Source organism: Dryobates pubescens, chromosome 10 (assembly GCF_014839835.1).
Source record: "Dryobates pubescens isolate bDryPub1 chromosome 10, bDryPub1.pri, whole genome shotgun sequence".
NCBI lineage: Eukaryota > Metazoa > Chordata > Aves > Piciformes > Picidae > Dryobates > Dryobates pubescens.
Genome location: NC_071621.1, coordinates 31,081,734 through 31,101,350, shown reverse-complemented (window position 1 = coordinate 31,101,350; position 19,617 = coordinate 31,081,734). Strand labels below are relative to the sequence as shown.

Genomic DNA, 19,617 nt, shown 5'->3' with positions numbered 1-19,617 from the left:
AAATGTATTTCTTTACTTTGTTAAAAACTAAAGCATGACCAGGTACCAAGGGAAAGCGAGATAAAGCTTCTGTTTTTCCTCTCACACAACCTCTTTTCACCTATTCCATTTGAAAGAAGTGATACAGTCTAGCAAAGACACAGGATTAAGAAGAAAAAGCAGAAAGAAAGTAACTTGAAATCTTAGAGAATTCCATCTACATCACTTTTATTTTTTTACATTTCTGACTGTTTGTTTTTTTTTAATTGCATGGATGTTTTTTTCTAAACAGAATGCTTTTTAATGCAATACATTTAAGAAAAATAATATCCTTTGTGTACATGAAGTTACAGAATTATACTTCCATTTTGCTCTGCACAGACTGATACTTTCATCAGACAAAAAAACCCAAAACATTCAGGTTTGTTTGGAGTTTGCTTGTTTGAAGGCCTGACAAACTGAACATTATATGAATGGGTTTTGTCCACAGCAAAACCATTATCAGCCTCTCACTACTGGTGGCACTGCTGTGGTAGGTTGAGAGAGGGCTTAGCTCTCCCTCCTCCACAGAGTAAGAAACCACAGCTAACTCAGTCGAAGAGCAAAAGCTATATATTTACAAGCATATATGGAAAGCAGGTTATATATAACACAATATATATACAGGTATTTACAATATATACACAGAAATACCCAGCAAAGACAAATAACACAACAAAAATCCCTCCCTCAGGGAGGGATCCCCTCTTTGGAACCCCCTCTCTCCCCCCCTTACCTCCCTTTTTCCCCAAAAAGGGGTTAGAGAGAGAGAAAGGCAAGTTACTAAGGAAAAGAGTTGTTAGCAAGCTTCAAAAGCCCATGCAGGATTAGTGTTTGCTTATCTGAAGGCCAAGTCCAGCAGTTCGCAGAAGAAGCAGGCAGGGAGAACAGGCTGAAACACCCAACTCCCCCAACTCCCAAACCGAACTGAACTGAGGAGGAAATTTTCCAACCGCTTCACAATCTAAAGCTGAATTTTTGTTTATCAACCAATGAAATTCGTTTAGAATATCAGAATGTTTTGGTTCTAGTACCAAAAACATTAGCCAGTGTGTTCCAGCAGTGTTTGTTCTTAAAGGCACAGCCTCAAACGACCACAACTGCTCATACCTTCACTGTGGCAGACCCCAGTGTTAAGCATGATGAACAATCAGCTACTTAATGCAGTGTTATAAAAGCTATTACCAAAGTAACATCAATGCAGGATGTAGACAAATTTCCATTTGCTGAAACTGCATGTTCCCTACCAACCACAATTAAAAGGAAAAGGACACAGTAACACATACAGCTTTGCTTGGTTTAAAATTGTATCTGTAGCTTCTGTACCAAAAAAGAAACCCCAAAAAATCAAATTTTTCATACTGAGGATTAAATTTTATACAAGTTGAAAGTGATTTTGCTCTTGCTTACTGAGCTATCAGGAATTTAGTATGTATAGCAATTTAGGTACTTTGGATACTTCACTCTAGCCTAGCTAGAGCATAAGTGTGGTAAGGATTCCAAGTTGAACAAAGCTTGACATGAAGAGAATATTAAGGAAAAGACAGAACTCCACTGGAGTGACAGCTGTCTAGGAAAGACAAACATCCCAAATGTTGTGTGTACACTTGGAAGGAGAAAAATAATGCTATGCAAAGGGTTACATTGCATTAGAAAAGCCTTCCTTTGCATCCCAAAAGACTCAATAACATTTTAGATTTTGTGAGGGGTAGTCTGTCTGATTCATAGAAACAATTCTTCATGGAAGACCTAATTGACAGGATTTCCTTCTAGCAACCTCAGCATGCACTTGAAAACTGAAAACACAGACCTACTTGCTTTTCTTAGAGTGACTTTAATTTTCTGTCCTTTATGCCTAGTCCAGAAGTCCTGGTCAAAATTCTATTTGGATTTTTCTAAGATCTGCACTGACCTTAGTTCTGTCTCATAGGTCTCCATTTTCAAGCTAAAGACATCTGATTTTGCAAGTAGATTTTCAACCAACTGTCATCATTCCAACTCTGTGTTTGAAAGCCAATACTGTTTTTATGGCAGCTAAGCAAAATGATTCATTGTGGTTATCCACAGAGTGGCAACCAGCAGCATTGCTCTTAGTGTCCCTCTCCTTAACCTACATATGTGCCTTTCAGACTCAGGAAAGTCATTTAGTCTCAATATCCTCTTGGTCTTTGATCTTAACTAAAACTGCCACCATGGGAAGCAATAAGCACAACTTCTCATGTAATATTTTACAGTGGTCATTTGTTCACAGGAAAGTGAATTGAAGTCTACAGATACTTAGAAAAGGCCACTGGATGCAGACCAGACAATACATTATCTACTGTCCAGCACTGGAGACTTCAATCTGATAAGCTAGGAGCTGAATGAGAGCATAACTTAGCGCCTTCCCTTACATTTTCAAGTCTCCCCTTAGCTTGTTGCAGTACTTAAATCATTTTTTACAAGATAAGGTTAAAATTTCCCAAGCATTTTCTAAACAGGCAGCACTAAGTTCTACACTACATGGAATCAATTAAAGCAGCAGGCTGTTAATAATAATGTCTTTTCTTTTTATTAGACATAAACCCAAACAATTCTAATTAAACAGGGGTTTTAATTTAACAGCTCCCTCCTCCCCACACTGAGGAAAACACCAACAGTTGTCTGAAGTCTTTCAGAAAATATGTCCTCTAAGCACAGGGAATTTCTGTTCAGGGTAATGCTGCTATATCAACCTCATCGCTATCAATTTGTTTCACTGTTTGTCGCAGCACTTTCCTGCTGATGGAAGAGGCTGAACACAGCCATTACTGTCAATTCAAATCTCCAGCTATTTCAGCCCTATACTCATTACCAGGTTTTGCCCATTTGTCATGCTACATCAGTTAAATACTTGAGTGATCAGAAGCGGCTTCAAAATAAATGTTCTTGTCTTTTGGTAATACAAATTTCATGTGCAAAATGGGTATAAAAGGGTACAAAATGGAATGAAGATTTCCCATTAAGACACTTTGAAATGCTTGTTTTATGACTGGTAACCACAACCCAAAATCTAAACACAATTTAGATCATGGTCTAATAATGCACTTTACCTTGTGTAGCTTCCAGGATATTTACAGTCCTAGTGAACTAGTTCAATTTTTAGACATACTTGCATGCTGTGGTGGAATGGGGCTTCCAAATATTACCTAGAATCAAACATGTTACTGGTGTTCCCAACTGCTTGTGCATTTGGCTGTGACTAGAAAGTAAGGAGAGAGATGATAAGTAGCAATTCCTCTCTTTAATTTTACTTTGGAGGGTGGAACATGCAAGACTCTTAGCACTACTGCATAAAATTACTCTAAAAAAATGGTTGCAATTAAAAAGTCATAAAATACAGTAAGATAATTTTTACACTGGTTTATTCTACTAAGGCATTTTGTACCTTCCCTTGTTTACAAGACACATTTTATAGAGAAGAATCTTGAAGATAAATAAAAGAAATTTCATAACAGTCCCTTCTTTCCAATGTTTACTTGCAGCTGATGGATCATTTAACTGCTTGGCACAGAGTTAATCTGAGAAGTGATAGCACAGCTGACTTTCTGAACATCTGATCACTATCAGCTTTCCTAATGCTAAGGCCTTCCATTTGCAGCTCTACTGTCTATTTTTCACTTGTAGCTCTGGAACCTTTCTCAAGAGCTGTTGTGTCAGTGTCTTCCAGTCCCTTCCTGGCAGAATTTCTCCCTTGCAGTTCTTACGCTCCTGTCATCCTGGTTGGTTTGGGTTTTTTCTCCTGGCCTTGTACCTCGAATCTCCATCATGTTGTTATAGTGAGGTCTTACAGGAAGAGACTCCCATTGGCCTGAAACTCAGCCCATCCTCCTGCCCACTTCTTTGTTTTGTAAACCAGACCACAGCATGCAGTGAGGTAGATAACGGTGATATAAATACTTAATAAATATTACCTAACAATATAGTGTTCAGAAGCATAACGGTGCCACAACTGCTCTTAATTAACATATTCCCATCAACATTAATGTATAGGAAGTTTGAGTAGATGCCAAGATGTAACAGTCATCATCTTCCTTCACCACTTATTGCACTGGGGAGATCCTGAAGAGAAGAGGAGACTACTCCTTCTAACCAGCTAGCAGGAAGACCTTTCCATTTCCCTTTTCTCTCTCCACATTGCTGTTTTTATTTCCAGCCTAGGTATCTTTCTTTGCTAGCGTTGATGTGTGCCATGATCTATGGACCCCGCTAATAAATTTCTGTTCATGTAGGGCTGTCACAATATTCTTCATGTAGCACACTAATGAGATCTCATGAATCATGCTTCCTTCTTTGACATCTTCTAAATATGGCAGAAACATCCCAGATGGGTTTTGATTCCATTTCTGTCATCTTCATCCAGCACTATCAACACCATTCCAGTCAAATGATCTATGGAACTCCATACTCTTTTCCCCTCTCTACATCTTAAAACAGGAGGACCTTTAAGCACCCTTTACAGGCACCCTTTACAGGTCTTCTTTTTTTTCTCCTGGTGACAACCACTCAGATACAGAGTATGAATTTAGCAACATATGTCTACTAGGCCTCTCTGCCTTGCAGCCTGCCATTTCATATCGCATCTTTTTTCTCATGCCCTCTCATTTTCAATGCTTTTTCTATTCTTTAACTCCTAAATTTCATGAAACTACCACAGTAGGTAACATGCTACCTGACATCTGATACTTGTTTTACTCCATCTCTTCCTCCACATTCTCTCAATGACATTAATCAAACTTATTTGCAGATGCATATTAAAGTGCTCCCTATCCACTCCCAACCACCCAACACTTTCTAGCATCCTCTCCCAAACACCATTGCTCATCCCAGACTTATCATTATTCTGCTTTCTCTATGCAGACTGTTCAAAAATACTGGAAGGCTCCACAACTCCCCTGGATAATTTTTATGGATACACAAACCTGAAACCTTTGAAAATCATCTCTTTTGCTTCTTATAGATGGGGGAAATGAAATTTGTGTATTATTAGGTACCCCTTAGTCAACCTGTATCAGCCTGGATTCCACCACGCTACCGTTATTATACTATCTCATGCTATTAATCACAATAAACCAAATAACAGTAATTTAATCTCCCTTGTTCTAAATTTGCTTATGTGATTATAAAGCAGAACTCAGAATATGGTATCTTATTATAACTGTATCAACAGAGAAACCTGCTGCTTTGTTAACAGATTAAATATTTGCAATTTGTAAACACCAGAAACGGTAAACAGGCAAGTGGTTGATGTATGCAAACATTAGAACTTACAGGAAATTGCACTCAAATTGTCCTAAACATATCCTGAGCAGAAGTTGGCTTGCAGCCAACAATCCATCACAATGCACACATAAATTGTCAGCATAGTTGAAGCAGAAATTTGTTGCACTGCTATTTTTCATTTATTGTTCATGGTACAAAACCAACGCTGCCATAGGGCTATTCTGTATGATCATTAGTTTGCTTTAGATAAAGTTAACCAAAGCCAAACTCCATTGCTAATCAAATATATATAAAAAAAAAAATAAATCAAGAATCCTCTGTAAAATCAGTTTTCAATTTAATCTGACTGAATTTCATTAACAAAGGCTAGTTTGCTAAATCAAATAATGTATGAGTCAGGAATTCACCTTACTTGTCTGTTAGCTGCAAAAACACCCATATATTAAAAACAATCATTTAAACAGAATAAGATAGCACTACCACCCAGGGTCATTCTTTTTTTAGGAACAAATCTCAGTCCCATTGGAAAACAGACCATTGCTCTACTATTCTCAGTTTATACAGAATATGACCTTACTTTTCAAGGTTTTTGTCCCTCCCAAGCATTCTCTTCTGTATAGAAACCACTATACAGGAAAGCGTCTTCACCTCTCACTGTGAAGAGACTTAGATAATGGCCAGCAAGCTTTGTTAAACCACCAGTCATGGTAAAACAAACAAGGAAGCAAGCAAACAAACAAAAAACCCCCCAACAACACCCCTCCCCCCATCCCATAGGCTTTCAGCATAACAATTTTCCCACAATTTCAGTGTTCACCCACTCTTTTTTTCCCACTGATTGAAGCTTTGCTTGAATACAGATCATTTGTAATAGACTCACTACCATTTTTAGACGCATTCTTCCCCAACAGAGAGACAAGTTTCACTGCATATTGTCCAGGTGAGTTTGCAACCTGAATCCCTGGTACAATTCCCATCCTTTCTGGACCCCAGGCCTCTACAGCACAGGAACTGAGAGCTGCCAGCTGCCACATCATCTCTATTGACTACCCAGTATTTTGAACTTCCTTGCCTTTTTCTCCCTCTTTACAAGATAAATCAGGGCTACATTCACAGAACTGCAATTGGAGTGTGGAAAGGAAGTATGATTGTCAGTGTGGAAAATGAGCAGCATTAGAAACAGATTAAATGAAAGCTAGGATTGATAGAAAGACAAAAGAATGTTTTAAGGTTCCTGGGTTCACATCTTTTTTCCACATATGATTCTGTAGTCTGAACATATGTGATAAACTGTGTAATAATCAAACCAACATTGTATTCTATGTATTCTATGCTATGCCATGCCATGCCATGGTTTAATTCTTCCATGGATGAGGTAGGGGGAAGTAAACAAGCAACTGTTAAGTGCTTTACTGTGTAACTGTGAGCTCCATTTTAAATGCAGGCACATTATAGATTGTTATTGTGCAAAGCCTTCAAAATAAAAGGTTGGACACTGAAAGAACCACACTACTTTAGAGTTAAAAATTCAGCAAATGAATGGACAGATTAAAAGGGAGGTTTCCTAGCAACCAGCTCAAGATAATGAACTGGCTCTCACAGGAAGAGTTAAGTGTAATTCACTTCACTTGAAGAACCATACGCAACAGTTACTTCACTGCAAAGCTATTCACAGCCTCTTTATGAAATGGAAAGGAAAAGATCCACGTACAACTTTCTGTGAGGGTGTGAGATGGCTGAAAAAGTATTAATTCACCAACAGTAAGTTCTCTGCACACTGGTGCTTTTCTCTCTCTTCTGCAAATTGCCAGTACTAGGGAAATGGGTGCAAAAGCCAGATCCAACAAATTGATTCCTGTTGAGCAAAGTACTCACATTAAATATTATTGGAGCCTTTTTGAGTCTGGGGAAGTATCTCCACATCAAATGCAACTGCTGTGTATTGGTGGCACCAATTCTTCTGAAAAATTACTTCAAGCAGTACCTCACAGGTAATGCCAATTAAACAGATTTCAGACACATCTATGACCTCAAATAACATGCCACATTGGAGGAGAAACAATTGAGAGACACACCACTCAGTGCTGGAGCTGCCCAGAACTTGATGAATGGATACTTGGGAGCATAATATGAATTATAAAGTAATTTATTGTCCTGGAGAGAATCATTAGTCATGACAGATAGCATTGATAGCTGTATTATTATTTATTTACTGCTTATGGAAAACCAGGAGTATGTTCAGGGTTACAGTAGGTCCCTAGCTCCCTTGAAGGTTGTATTTACCTTTCAGATGCTGGCTGTTAAACCTATCCCTTTTCAGGGTTGTTTTTGTTTTGTTTTCTAAGCCTTAGGTTGTGTAAAGTACAAGAGCTATTCCACTTAGAAGTTTATGCTGGACAAATATAAATACTTTTGATACTTGGCTAAGTAAGTAATACATGATATCCAGGACACCAAGAAATTCAGATATTTCTAAGGAAATGCTGCTCTGAAATAGTGCTCTTATTGCAAAATATGCATTTCTACTCTGTTGCATTTCTACTTAGCAGGCTTTTTTTAAACTCTATTGTAATCACTCAAATTTAAGCAGCAGTTGCAATGACATGTTGTAGTGATTCTCTTAAGATCTGGAAGGCCATTGCATCGGGTTCCCTCCCCCCAGACCTTGTTGTGGCCTTGAACTTCTTGTTGCAAGATAAACTGATCGACAAAATAATCAATCTTCCAAGACTTGGAAGAATCTGTAAAGATCACTTTAAAAACATCACTGAACAGCAAAGAATACAATTTTTTTAGAGGTCCTGGTCAACTCTTATCTAAATGGAAGCTTAAATGTCTCATTATTTCCCTTGATCCAGAATCTAATTTTTGACCATATATCCTTCTGCTTTGCACACAGTGACTTTAATTTCTTTCCATTCACACATCCTGAGCAATGCTGGCTGCACATCCTGTTATGCTCTAATAAATGTTTCATGGGGATCTTTTGTGCTGCACTGTTCTCCACTTGTAGCAATGATTCATTCAATTGCTGCTTGTCTGCTCAGTTACACAGGTGTGCAGATGAAATACATCTATTTTTCCTGATAAGAATATTAGGATTCACATAGTCATGAACCCTCTGGAAGTCAGAGTGACAGCCACAATTTTTAACAGATCCTGAGCAATAATACCAGGCAGTTGCTATCCATTATGTTTTTCCTCCCACTTAACAACACACACATTAAATGTAAATTACTCTCAAGAGAGGACAAACATGGACTGATTCTGGTTTTATCCTTCTTAAAGTTAAGGTTTTGTGCCACAATCATTAATTATCTTGAGCAACTCATGTGTCAGTGGCTAGTAAATACTGCTGTGCTGGACATCTTGAAAGATTTGTATGTTGAAGTTGACTCTTGGTAGGAATGAGTGCTCTTCTTCTGCATTTAGAGCTGCAGAGTACTCAGATATTCTCTTCTGCTACTGTGATTTCTGATATGCCTGAGCAAGCATGGCCTGACTGGTCTGAATATCTTTGCTTCAGTAACGTCATCAAAGAGGCCACTTCAGAAGGCAAAACACTACCATTGTATTCACACTCTAAGATCTACAGGGTTAATTATACGCAGATCATGCCTATATCCACTTTGGTCTCAGTGGCAGCCTTCGTGCCCCACCTGTCTTTCCCCTCTTTACAAGTGAATATGCCTCGGTAAAGATTTTGCCTCAGTGCTACATGGAATATTATGACAATTTCAGTTCCAAAAATGCAAATGAGGTGAAGATTGGCTGAAGAAAGCAAGCCAAGATGTGCTGAAAAGGAACCCTTCTGCCTAGAAAGTAAAAACTAAATTATAGAAGATTGGATCTTGGAAACAATCCTATTTCATCTTGTCTTTAATGACCTTGGCAGAAAAGAGAAAAATATGCATAACAACAACTGTACACTACAGAACTGGACATATTACTGCAGATGACAGCAGATGATGAAAATAACACAAGGAAACAGATAAGAAATATAATACTTCAACACACAAGGTCATGCACATGTGGACAACTGCTTATAAAGTGAGATTTCATAACTTGCAAATGATTACGAAGGACAAAGATCTGAATACAACTATTCAAGCACAGCCTATGTGCCCAAAAGCCAGAGAAATATAAAATATCAAGTCAGTGATCTATTTCCAGCACTGCTAGTGAAGTCTCACAGTCTTAGGAAGATTTTATTTTTAATGCAGGGTAAAATTCCACTCATTCAGGATCAAAGTTGCTCAAATTGTACAGGAACAATATGAACCAGGGAACATCTACTTCAAGGAAAGTCTGTCAGTCATTGCCCTGTTAGCAAAGTAAACAAAAATTGAGAAGAAAAAAATCCTATGCTCAATTATGCCTCACACCAAGTGCACATAACCACTTGTATGTAAGTAATATGTCATATTAGGTGCACAGAAATAAATTATTAACATGTAAAAGATAACAAATATTATACATGTAAATATACTTTAATATAAATTATAAAATGTATTATATGTATTGCATTAAATTATAAAGCATTTTATCATGATATAAAACTAATTCTACATGACAGGATAGGGTAGGATAGGATAGGATAGGATAGGATGGGATACGATAGGATAGGATAGGATAGGATAGGATAGGATAGGATAGGATAGGATAGGATAGGATAGGATAGGATGGTATCATAGTATCAGTCAGGGTTGGAAGGGACCACAAGGATCATCTAGTTCCAACCCCCATGCCATGGGCAGGGACGCCTCACAGACTGGAATGGAATAGAATAGAAATTAATAGAATAGAATAGAATAGAATAGAATAGAATAGAATAGAATAGAATAGACCAGGTTGGAAAAGACCTTTGAGATCATTGAGTCCAACCTATCACCCAACACCATCTAATCAACTCAACCATGGCACTAAGTGCCTCATCCGGTCTCTTTTTAAACACCTCCAGTGATGGTGACTCCACCACCTCCCTGGGCAGCCCATTCCAATGGCCAATCACTCTTTCTGGGAAGAACTTGTATAAAGTGTAGATAATATAATAGGGAATAGTGTAATACAATAGTAGTTTGTATAGCAGAATAATATATCACTTGCACTCTAATAAATTATAGTATATATTATAAAGTATTATTATAGTATTATATAGTATATATAGTATTATATAGTATTATATAGTATTATATAGTATTATATAGTATTATATAGTATATATTATAAATTTCTGCATTATATATTATAAACTGTGTAATTTTAGTAGTTATAAATTACATAATTGCATACAAAATAATTATCTGCTATCTATACTATAACATTACACAAACTCTACAGTAATGGTGGGGAAAAAAATGTTAGGGTTTTGTATTGTAAAAGTAGCAACGATAAGGAAATTTAGAGCTATTTGCAGGACATTTTGCCTAACCTCAATTATTATGCTAGCACTATTTCTATTTGATTATTAAGAGAAAAAGACAGTTGGACTCAACAATCTTAGAGGTCTTTTCCAACCAAAGCATTCTGTGCAAAACTCTCTGATTTGAAAGGAAGAAAAATATTCACAGGAATTTGCTAAGTTTGTTGGTGCTTACAATGAATGTAAAAGTAGCACATATTTTTATTACACAGAACTGAGAAAGCAAGGCATAACTGCCATGCCATGTAGTCAGGGTGTCTTTCATTCATACTTATCTCTTCCTTCTTTAAGTAATGACTACAATAAATCAATGGACTTGGGCTCAACAATGGTGATCGAGCAACATTTATTGTCTCCAGGCTTAGACATAAAAGTGATTTTGTACATGTAAAATCAAATATCAGCCCTTGAATTTGATAAATAATGCAGGCATTCTTAACAAAAGCCATTTATCCTCTGAAAGACTGCTTTTTACTTTGTAGTTTTATCTTCTTTGCTCTTAATTTTTGGTCATTGTAATTCCTGTTGGCTGGAAGGTTAAAAAACCAATAATGAACTGGTTCTCTGTGTGCACTCATTCAGAGGCTGTATGTTTCAGTTTAACATGTATACAGATTTCAACAGGGAAAAAAAAGAATCTGTTAGTATTTCCTCAGTTATATTTAGTATTAGTTTCCTCTATGTTAATAAAAATCAACCAACATTATCTTTCAAATGACCTTAACTTCATTACAGTAGTAAGGCATACTCCAAATGTCACTGAATTGTAGGGAATAGGAAGAAAGCCTCCTTCAATACTAAGAGGAAGTTTTAATGCTAAGGATTGCATCCAAAATATTTCTGTTCATATCCTTAATGAATTTCTTTGTGCTAGTTTGGAACCATTTTCTTTGAGCACACAAACATGCACAATGTGCTTTATGCACAAAGTTATTAAAAAACCTGAAATCCTCTTCTTTAATCCTCATTAATAATGGTATAAATGCAGTGCCTTGATAATCCTCAAAAGAGGGTATTAGGAGACATAAATGTAGTCAGATGAGAGCTGCAATCATGAGTTTCTCACACTGTACAGAACACCCTCATGAATTACCTTGAACAGAAACTTACTGAATGTTAAACTGGCCCTTCATCCCTCTTTCAGCAAGCATCCTCTGCAGATTTAATGATCAGGAACATTCTCCTGATGCATGCTGGGAGATATGGCTGCAGGGTTCAGACCGCAGCGGACACCGTGTCAGATGAGACGGAGCTGCTTGTTAGGGGTGAGTATGTTCACGGTGCCACCTGAAAATGCAATCACCAGATACTATTGTACCAGAGGACTTAAGTGTGGGGGCTTCAGACATTATTCTTCAGAATGTATACTACTAAAAACATTTGTGATTAACCTACTGGTTTTGAAAGTAGTTGCACCATAAAGTGGCCTGCAGACATGGCAATGAAAAATAGACCATGGTTAATAGATGTTAATAGACTTAAGAGAGGTGACAGCACTAAAAGGTATACCACAATAGTTAAAATGTGGACAGTTGGCATTCACAGGCCTCTGATGTAAGTTCTGTGCTTCTTTTATGTGGTAATTTGCATTTCATCTTACGGTCAAAACGTTGTCTCAGGTTCAATGTCTTAGGAATACTCATTCACTTCCTAAGAGCATGGACTGTGCAGCATATAGTGAAATGATAGACAAGAACAACAAACAAAAAACTCCCTAATATGACAGGGATTTGGTTTCTCTCACATATGGAATTGTCACCACCAAATTTTGATTGCATTTTTAGGTGGTTTTGTAATCTATTGAGTTGTTCTACCTGTCATTTAACATTCCTGATAATGCACAGAAACACATCCTCTTGCAGGGACCCGGACCCTCGAACACCAACTAGATACAATAAATAAGGGCATTAGCACCATAGGTGCATTTCATTAAGCAGAGTATTTCTGCATTCTACACAACTTGCGTGTGTGTGTGTGTGTGTGTGTGTGCAAGTGTCTTCAGTGCCTGACAGGACTTGAGCACTTGCAGTTAACTTACTGACATTGAAACTGGCAGGTCCTGCCATGGACATCTGCTAGATAATACAGCCAGGTAGCCTACTGTGGATTATGTCATTTTTTAAAGCATAAATCAAGGTAGATATTTTATTAACATTTGAAAAACTTCATATAGAGAAAAAAAATAAAATTTAGAAATCACAATATTTCAGAAATATTTATTCTATTGCATTCCACCACATCTTCAGCTTTTATATGTTCATATCCATCACTTTTAGGCCAAATATATGCTTTATATGATAAAGAATCTTTCTGTCTGACTGCAGGGCTCTTCAAATTGTGATGAAAGCAGCTGTTAAGTATTTCCATAAAGTCACTTTGAGGACCATCAGATTTCTGTGAGCTATGGCACTATTGAGAGGGTAGTATTCAGTTGCCTCAACACAGACACATAATGACATTTTAGCTACCTTATGAAATCTGATTCATCTTTGTGGGTTATGAAAGACCTTACGTGTTACCATAACCTCTCTTTGGCAGGAGAGTCCCTATGGATATGCAAAGCAATCTCACCTTTAAGGCCACTGAACCAATTAGTGACAAAAATCTCTTAGCTTACTATTATCTGTAGATTAGCTGTGTTTGGTTGGGGTTTGGGGTGGGGGTTTTTTAAGAGTACTGGTTATATAATTGAGTTTATTGAATTTGATGTAGAAAATAATTGCTTCTTTCAGGAAGAGGTTGGAGATTTAAAAACCAAACCAGCAAAAGGATGTTGTAAGCACTAACAGAATATACATATGTGGAAGTCTCATTGACATGCCACCTTGCTGGTGAAATGAAAACTACGACTGCTTTATAATTTGAATTGAAATTCAACTATAATTTGCTTACAATGTTCTCCTTTTCTTGCTGCTACGATGGGATAATTACAGGATACAGTAAGAAACGTCTGCATCACCTTCACAAAATGCTTTACAATATGTGACTGGTTTTGTCCTGATGCTCAATTCAGTTTTCATGAAATGATAAGATATAGTTGATTTGCTGAAGTGGTTAATTTCCTTGAGTTATCTGTCAAACTTATGCTGATGAGGGCAATGTGAGTCTTGCTTTCACACAGAAAAATGTGGGATGGTTTTGTTTTGTATTGCAGAAAACATTTAAAACACATTCAGCACAAAGTTGCTAATCATTACCTTTTTTATAGATTTTAACATTAAAAGAATTCAAAATATTAACAAGAATCTAATCTCTCTCTCTCTCCTTGTATGTTACAGGCTTTTCATTTCAGTATCTCTAATTCTCTTTTTTCTCCTGCTATCTCAGTTTATAGAGTGCCCTCTGCAATTTGACACTATCTGAAATTTCCAGCTCCTTTCAAACTTCTTTAGGTTTAGCTTTTGAGGATACTGGACATTTCTTAGGAGAAGACACCAGCAGCAATAGATGTTTCAGTAACTATTTCAGTAGATTCTGAAGAGTTCCACCTAACAGAAGTCGCATCGTCTACGAAGAAAACCCATCGCCAATATGCAGTAAAGTCTGAAATCCAAACCTACCTTATTCTTTATTTTTAATATAGTTTCTAGGTACAATATTTTCATTTTATGCATATTATGAAATATCTTTTGTGTTTTAAATGTTACAGCCCCATGGCCAAAGTGCTTAACAAAGCAGAAGCTTTTTTTATGAACCCTTAGAGGTACCGACATCAGCAAAGATCCAGCCCGTCCTTGCTCTGACCTTGCACGCTCTCTCTCTCTCTCCTTTTGTCTCTGTGAAAATGCTGGTCATGAATGCTGATAATATCATACAGCATGCAAAAGCATTTCAATCATGAGTTATATTGTAAGGTTCATATTTTTAATGTTTCACTGTGAATTTTACTAAAAAAAAATAAATTTCTACTTACACCACAGCTCCGCAGGAAATAAATTGGACGTGCGGGATAAATTCAATTTGCCCTCCTTTAGACAGTTGTGAATACCCGAATTATTGCTATTAGCAAAATGACTGGATTCATAGTGAATTGTGTATTCAGCTGGTGCGTTATTTCTAAGTTACAGGATGGCTTTCCAGGACTTTATTATAAGTGGCTAGAACAACAACTAGATCTTGCTGCGGATTCTTCAGTTGGAGGAAAGAGAACCAAACTTCTTGTAGACTGTTATTGCTCATAACTAACATGCTGATCTTCCACTGCATTTTCAAGCTACTGCAGTGTCTCAGGATCATTTATTGTGGAGAAAGTACAGAATATCCTTAAACCTTATTTATCCTTTTCTAAAGCAACCTTCTAGCTGCTCTCTCTCTTGTATATACTAAGCTGTCACTACTTTTGCACTTTTTCTTCTTTGCTCTGCATTACACGGTAGAAGTTGAATTCCATCAGTGTCAGCACTGACAGTCTGAAGAACAGATAATTAATAATGCCAAGTACCTATATCTTTTTCTTCTTTCCTTTAGTCTCCTAACTTACAAGAAGGAAATTACTGCTGCAGAAAGATTTCTGTATATTTGTGTGTGTGTGTGTGTGTTTGCATGTGAACAACGAAAGAAATTGAGAGCAGCAATTGTCTATTCTGGATCTTTCTACAACGAGTTATAGATTTGTATCACACCATTTTGAAACAATTTTCAACTTCACTATCTCAGTTCTTGATTTTAGGTAAGCTGCAGTGAAATACATGTCTCATGTTCTTTCTGTAATGATTTTTATCTAGTGCATTTCAAATCTACATATGAAAAGGTATTTTTACATGTTGTTTAGACAAAACATACTGTAGAAACAGCACCTACTATTCAACACAAAGCCTAAGCATTTTTCTGCGTGCTTTGAAAATGGGATTAAATTGTGTGCATTAAAGCAAGAAACAAATGTGTAGTGTTTCCTAGTAATTTCTCTGCTCTTTAAATACCTTTTGTATCCAGCCAAAGTTGTTTATTTTTGTCTTTCTATTTAATTTTTCTAATGCTACCCATAATGTAGATTTCATTAGGAAGAGACGTTCTGCTGGCAGCTGGACCTGTCAGGCAGTGCATTCGCTTTCCAGCTTAAGTCCCTTGCATTTTAATCCTGGCATGGATTGTGAATGAGAAGCATTTCAGTAGTCTCATGCTAGTCAACAGTGACCTTCATAGGTGCATTGTCCTGACATACACACCATCATGTTTATATTCAAGCAGGTTACTTCCTAACTTGCAAAATACTTGCCTCTCCAAATTCTCTTTAATTCATCATCACAAGTTGTTCTTATTATTAGATACCTAAAAAGAGGAATTTATCCATCTGAGATCCACCACCCCCTCTAGAAGCACCTTGACTCTGGACGTCCCCAGAGGGGACTCTCTGAATATGAGACAATGAGAGACAGGATTCAGCTCAAAGCCCAGGATTGTTTTAAGGCAGAAGAGGAAATGCCAGCCAGTTGCAGCTTAGCTTTGTAATTGCAATGCTCATCTATGAGGTAAGATACCTCTTTTTAGCTGTCTGAGACCCAGCCTCAAAACCACACTTGTCTCTCCTCAAGAGTGTGCTATACCTGCAGGTAGTAGTTTAGATGGGATCAAGATGTTTTCAGTTTCCTTTCTGAGGCACAGTAGCCAGGAGGACAGAAGTCAGAAGACAAACAAATGATACCCTGACTGTATAGGGCACAGTTTAGAGTATCTCCAACATGAAGTTGACTGCCACCCAAAACATAACCAGAGTTCCCAGGGGAACCACTGTCAACAGCTTCAGCCAATACACTGAAGTGTTTCTTGGAAAGCAAAAGCTAAAATATATGTGCACAGCCTCTGAACTGGATTTGCCCTCCAGCAGGGTAATGAGGCAGATATTGGCAGTGCCTTAAATGGCACAGTAAGGTTTTTGGAAGACAGTCATCACGGCCCATAGCAGCAGAACAAGGTATATAGGGCAGGCTGATACAGCTCAAGGACATCCAGAAGAGAAAACAGCTTTTCACACAAGGTGGTAACCATTCTGGCACCAGACCCACACAAATGTGCTACTTCAGGAGAGTCCCATAATAGGAATTGGGTATGTCTGATGGACAAAAAATAATTTCAGTGGAGTAAATGAATACAATAAAAATCACACCTATGGAGACATTTCTGACACCCAAACTGCCATCTGATTTCACTTCATTTATGCCTTCTGTTGTTTGTTCACCCAAGCAAAATACGTACAGAATAACTGTTTGCCATGCAGACATGGTTGCCTACAGAATATAGAAACATGGTCAACCTTTTTCTTTCTCCAGTACATGAAGTTATAAACCATTTTAGTAGCAGAAGTGATTAATAATTTTTATGAATATCAATCTTGCTCTTGACATCACTCCAAGTATAGTTTTCCTATGTCGCCTGCTTTGTCTGGCTACCAACCTTTATGTTTCCAGACAGATCTTCAACTGTCAGTGAATATTAAGTAACAGAGAAGCAGAATGCAGCATGTTCCAGCTTGGCTGGTTTTCCATCTATCATTGGCACACCAGTAGTTGAGCTGTCTCTGTACTAGTTTTTCACAAGAAGTGATTACCAAGCAGAAGACCCTGATAGAGGATAAATATGCATGTCATGTTCTACCACTAATACGATCACAAATATGGTTACCAAACATCCAAGTACCAGCCAGGAGACTTTCATCTCACAGATGTTGCAAGTGATCCTGTAGCCAGCAATGTGTCAGGTTTCCTCAAGTCAATGCTTGCTTGTTAAGTAAATTTGTTTTTTTAAGGCTTGTATTCCAAAATGAGCTTATTATATTCTTGTTTCCTCATTATGCTGAGGAAATTTGAAGCAATCTGTGCATTTACATTTTCTTTACAATGGATATCTTCATGATCCTATGCTTCCATCATGTTTTACTGTAGGAACATTCAAATCACAGACACTTCTGTCATAAAAAAGGTTAACACCATGAAGCTTTATTACCTTAAGTTTGCCCAAGTCAACACCGTTAAATAGGTCAACAATGGTTTTCACTTTGTGCTTAATTCATCTGTACAAAACCTGTTACTCACTGACACAAAGGTTTTGAAAAACACCAACAGAACTTGTAGCAAGAGCAGAAGACCACTTCCTACATTCACTCATTGCCCTTTGTCCTGTCATTGGGCATCACTGAGAAAAGCCTGACTCCATCCTCTTGGCACTCACTCTTTACATATTTGTAAACATTAATGAAGTCACTTCTCTCCAACTATGAGGTCTCCTCCTCTCCAAACTAAATGAAGCCCCCCCAGTCTCTCCTCATAAGGAAGATCATAGAATCAATAAGGTTGGAAAAGACCTGAGAGATCATCAAGTCCAACCTATCACCCAACACCTCATGACTAAATAAACCATGGCTTCAAGTGCCACGTCCAATCCCCTCTTGAACACCTCCAGGGACTGTGATTCTGCCACCTCCCTGGGCAGCACATTCCAATGGCAGATAACTCTTTCTGTGAAGAACTTTCTCCTTACCTCAAGCCTAAACCTCCCCTGGTGCAGCTTGAGACTGTGTCCTCTTGTTCTGGTGCTGGTTGCCTAGATGAAGAGACCAACCCCCACCTGCCTACAACCTCCCTTCAGGTAGCTGTAGAGAGCAATAAGGTCTCCCCTGAGCCTCCTCTTCTCCAGGCTAAGCAACCCCAGCTCCCTCAGCCTCTCTTCACAGGGCTTGTGCTTGACCCCTCCCCAGCTTTGTTTCCCTTCTCTGGACACGTTCCAGCAACTCAACATCTTTCCTAAATTGAGGAGCCCAGAACTGAACACAGGACTCAAGGTGTGGCTTAACCAGTGCTGAGTACAGGGGCACAATGACCTCCCTGCTTCTGCTTGCCACACTGTTCCTGATCCAGGACAGGATGCCATTGGCCTTCTTGGCCATCTGGACACACTGCTGGCTCATGTTCAGCTTACTATTGACCAGTACCTCCAGGTCCCTTTCTGCCTGGCTGCTCTCCAGCCACGCTGCATGTTTGATCAATTCTTTAATTTAAGGTCCTAGTTCACAAAAAGTGACACTTTCTGTAATAAAGAGAGGTCAAATAAGGAGATTGCAGAGAAATTATTTCTCTAAGTTTCCTAGTATTTATCAATGATCTTGGAAACAATTATTGCAGCACCTCTAGTACTTTTAGTATTTTATGGTTTTATACAGAATATTTTATATATTGCATAGATACTGTAAAATATGCTGTGGATAAAACATGTCAGTGGTCATGGTCCTTTTCTAGAGGAAGAAAAAATTAATGTCCAGTGTTCTTCATTTTCTGTGTCAATGGAGTACACCCTTGGAAAATTATTAGCATACACAAGGCTAATTAAAAGCCTTCAAACCGCACAAATATTAGTTCAACATTCTTGGCATCAAGATTCCTTAAAAGTATGTTGAAAATCATCTTTCTTCTACAATGTGTGGCATGCATTGTAAGAAAGTGCCCTGAAAGCGACCCAAATGCACTGTGCATGCCTGCTGTAAGTAAAATGAGCTTTAGGACCAAGCACCTACCTGGAAGCTGTAAGATCTTGAAATAGAGCAGAGAGAAATCTTGTAGTGTGAAGGAATGAAAACCTTTGTGACTACAATCTGTGGTTTGAGTACACATTTTGTGGTCTAAAAATAAAAAAGAGGTTAGAGCTATCCATCATGTAGACTGGCAGAACTACCAATCTAAGAAAGAAATCCACTCCTGTGATATATTTTTTTGAGAAGTAATGTTTCCTCTGAACTCCACTGACCTGGAGCAAATATAACAGAGGAACTGCTGGTTAGGTTGACCACACTGCTCCTTTCAGTTGTGATATTTCCAATAAAACTTAAAGACAAGCACTTGGGTTTAAAGGCCATCAAACACAATATTATTAAATGGAACATAAACAAGGTCAACAAATTCTCACTGATCCCTGAAATTGTATTTGAGCTTTAGCAGAGTCCAGGAAGA

General features: G+C 37.8%; 1 protein-coding gene across 5 annotated transcripts in view; it reads left to right on the top strand.

Moving 5' to 3' along the window:
• Window positions 1–19,617, top strand: part of CNTN5 (contactin 5) — a 661,195-nt gene that overhangs the window by 593,815 nt on the left and 47,763 nt on the right. For all 5 annotated transcript variants that reach the window (XM_054164542.1, XM_054164541.1, XM_054164544.1 and 2 more), the window contains one exon: window positions 11,826–11,946. In XM_054164542.1, the coding sequence (XP_054020517.1) occupies window positions 11,826–11,946 (121 nt within the window). The remainder of the gene's footprint in view (window positions 1–11,825; window positions 11,947–19,617) is intronic.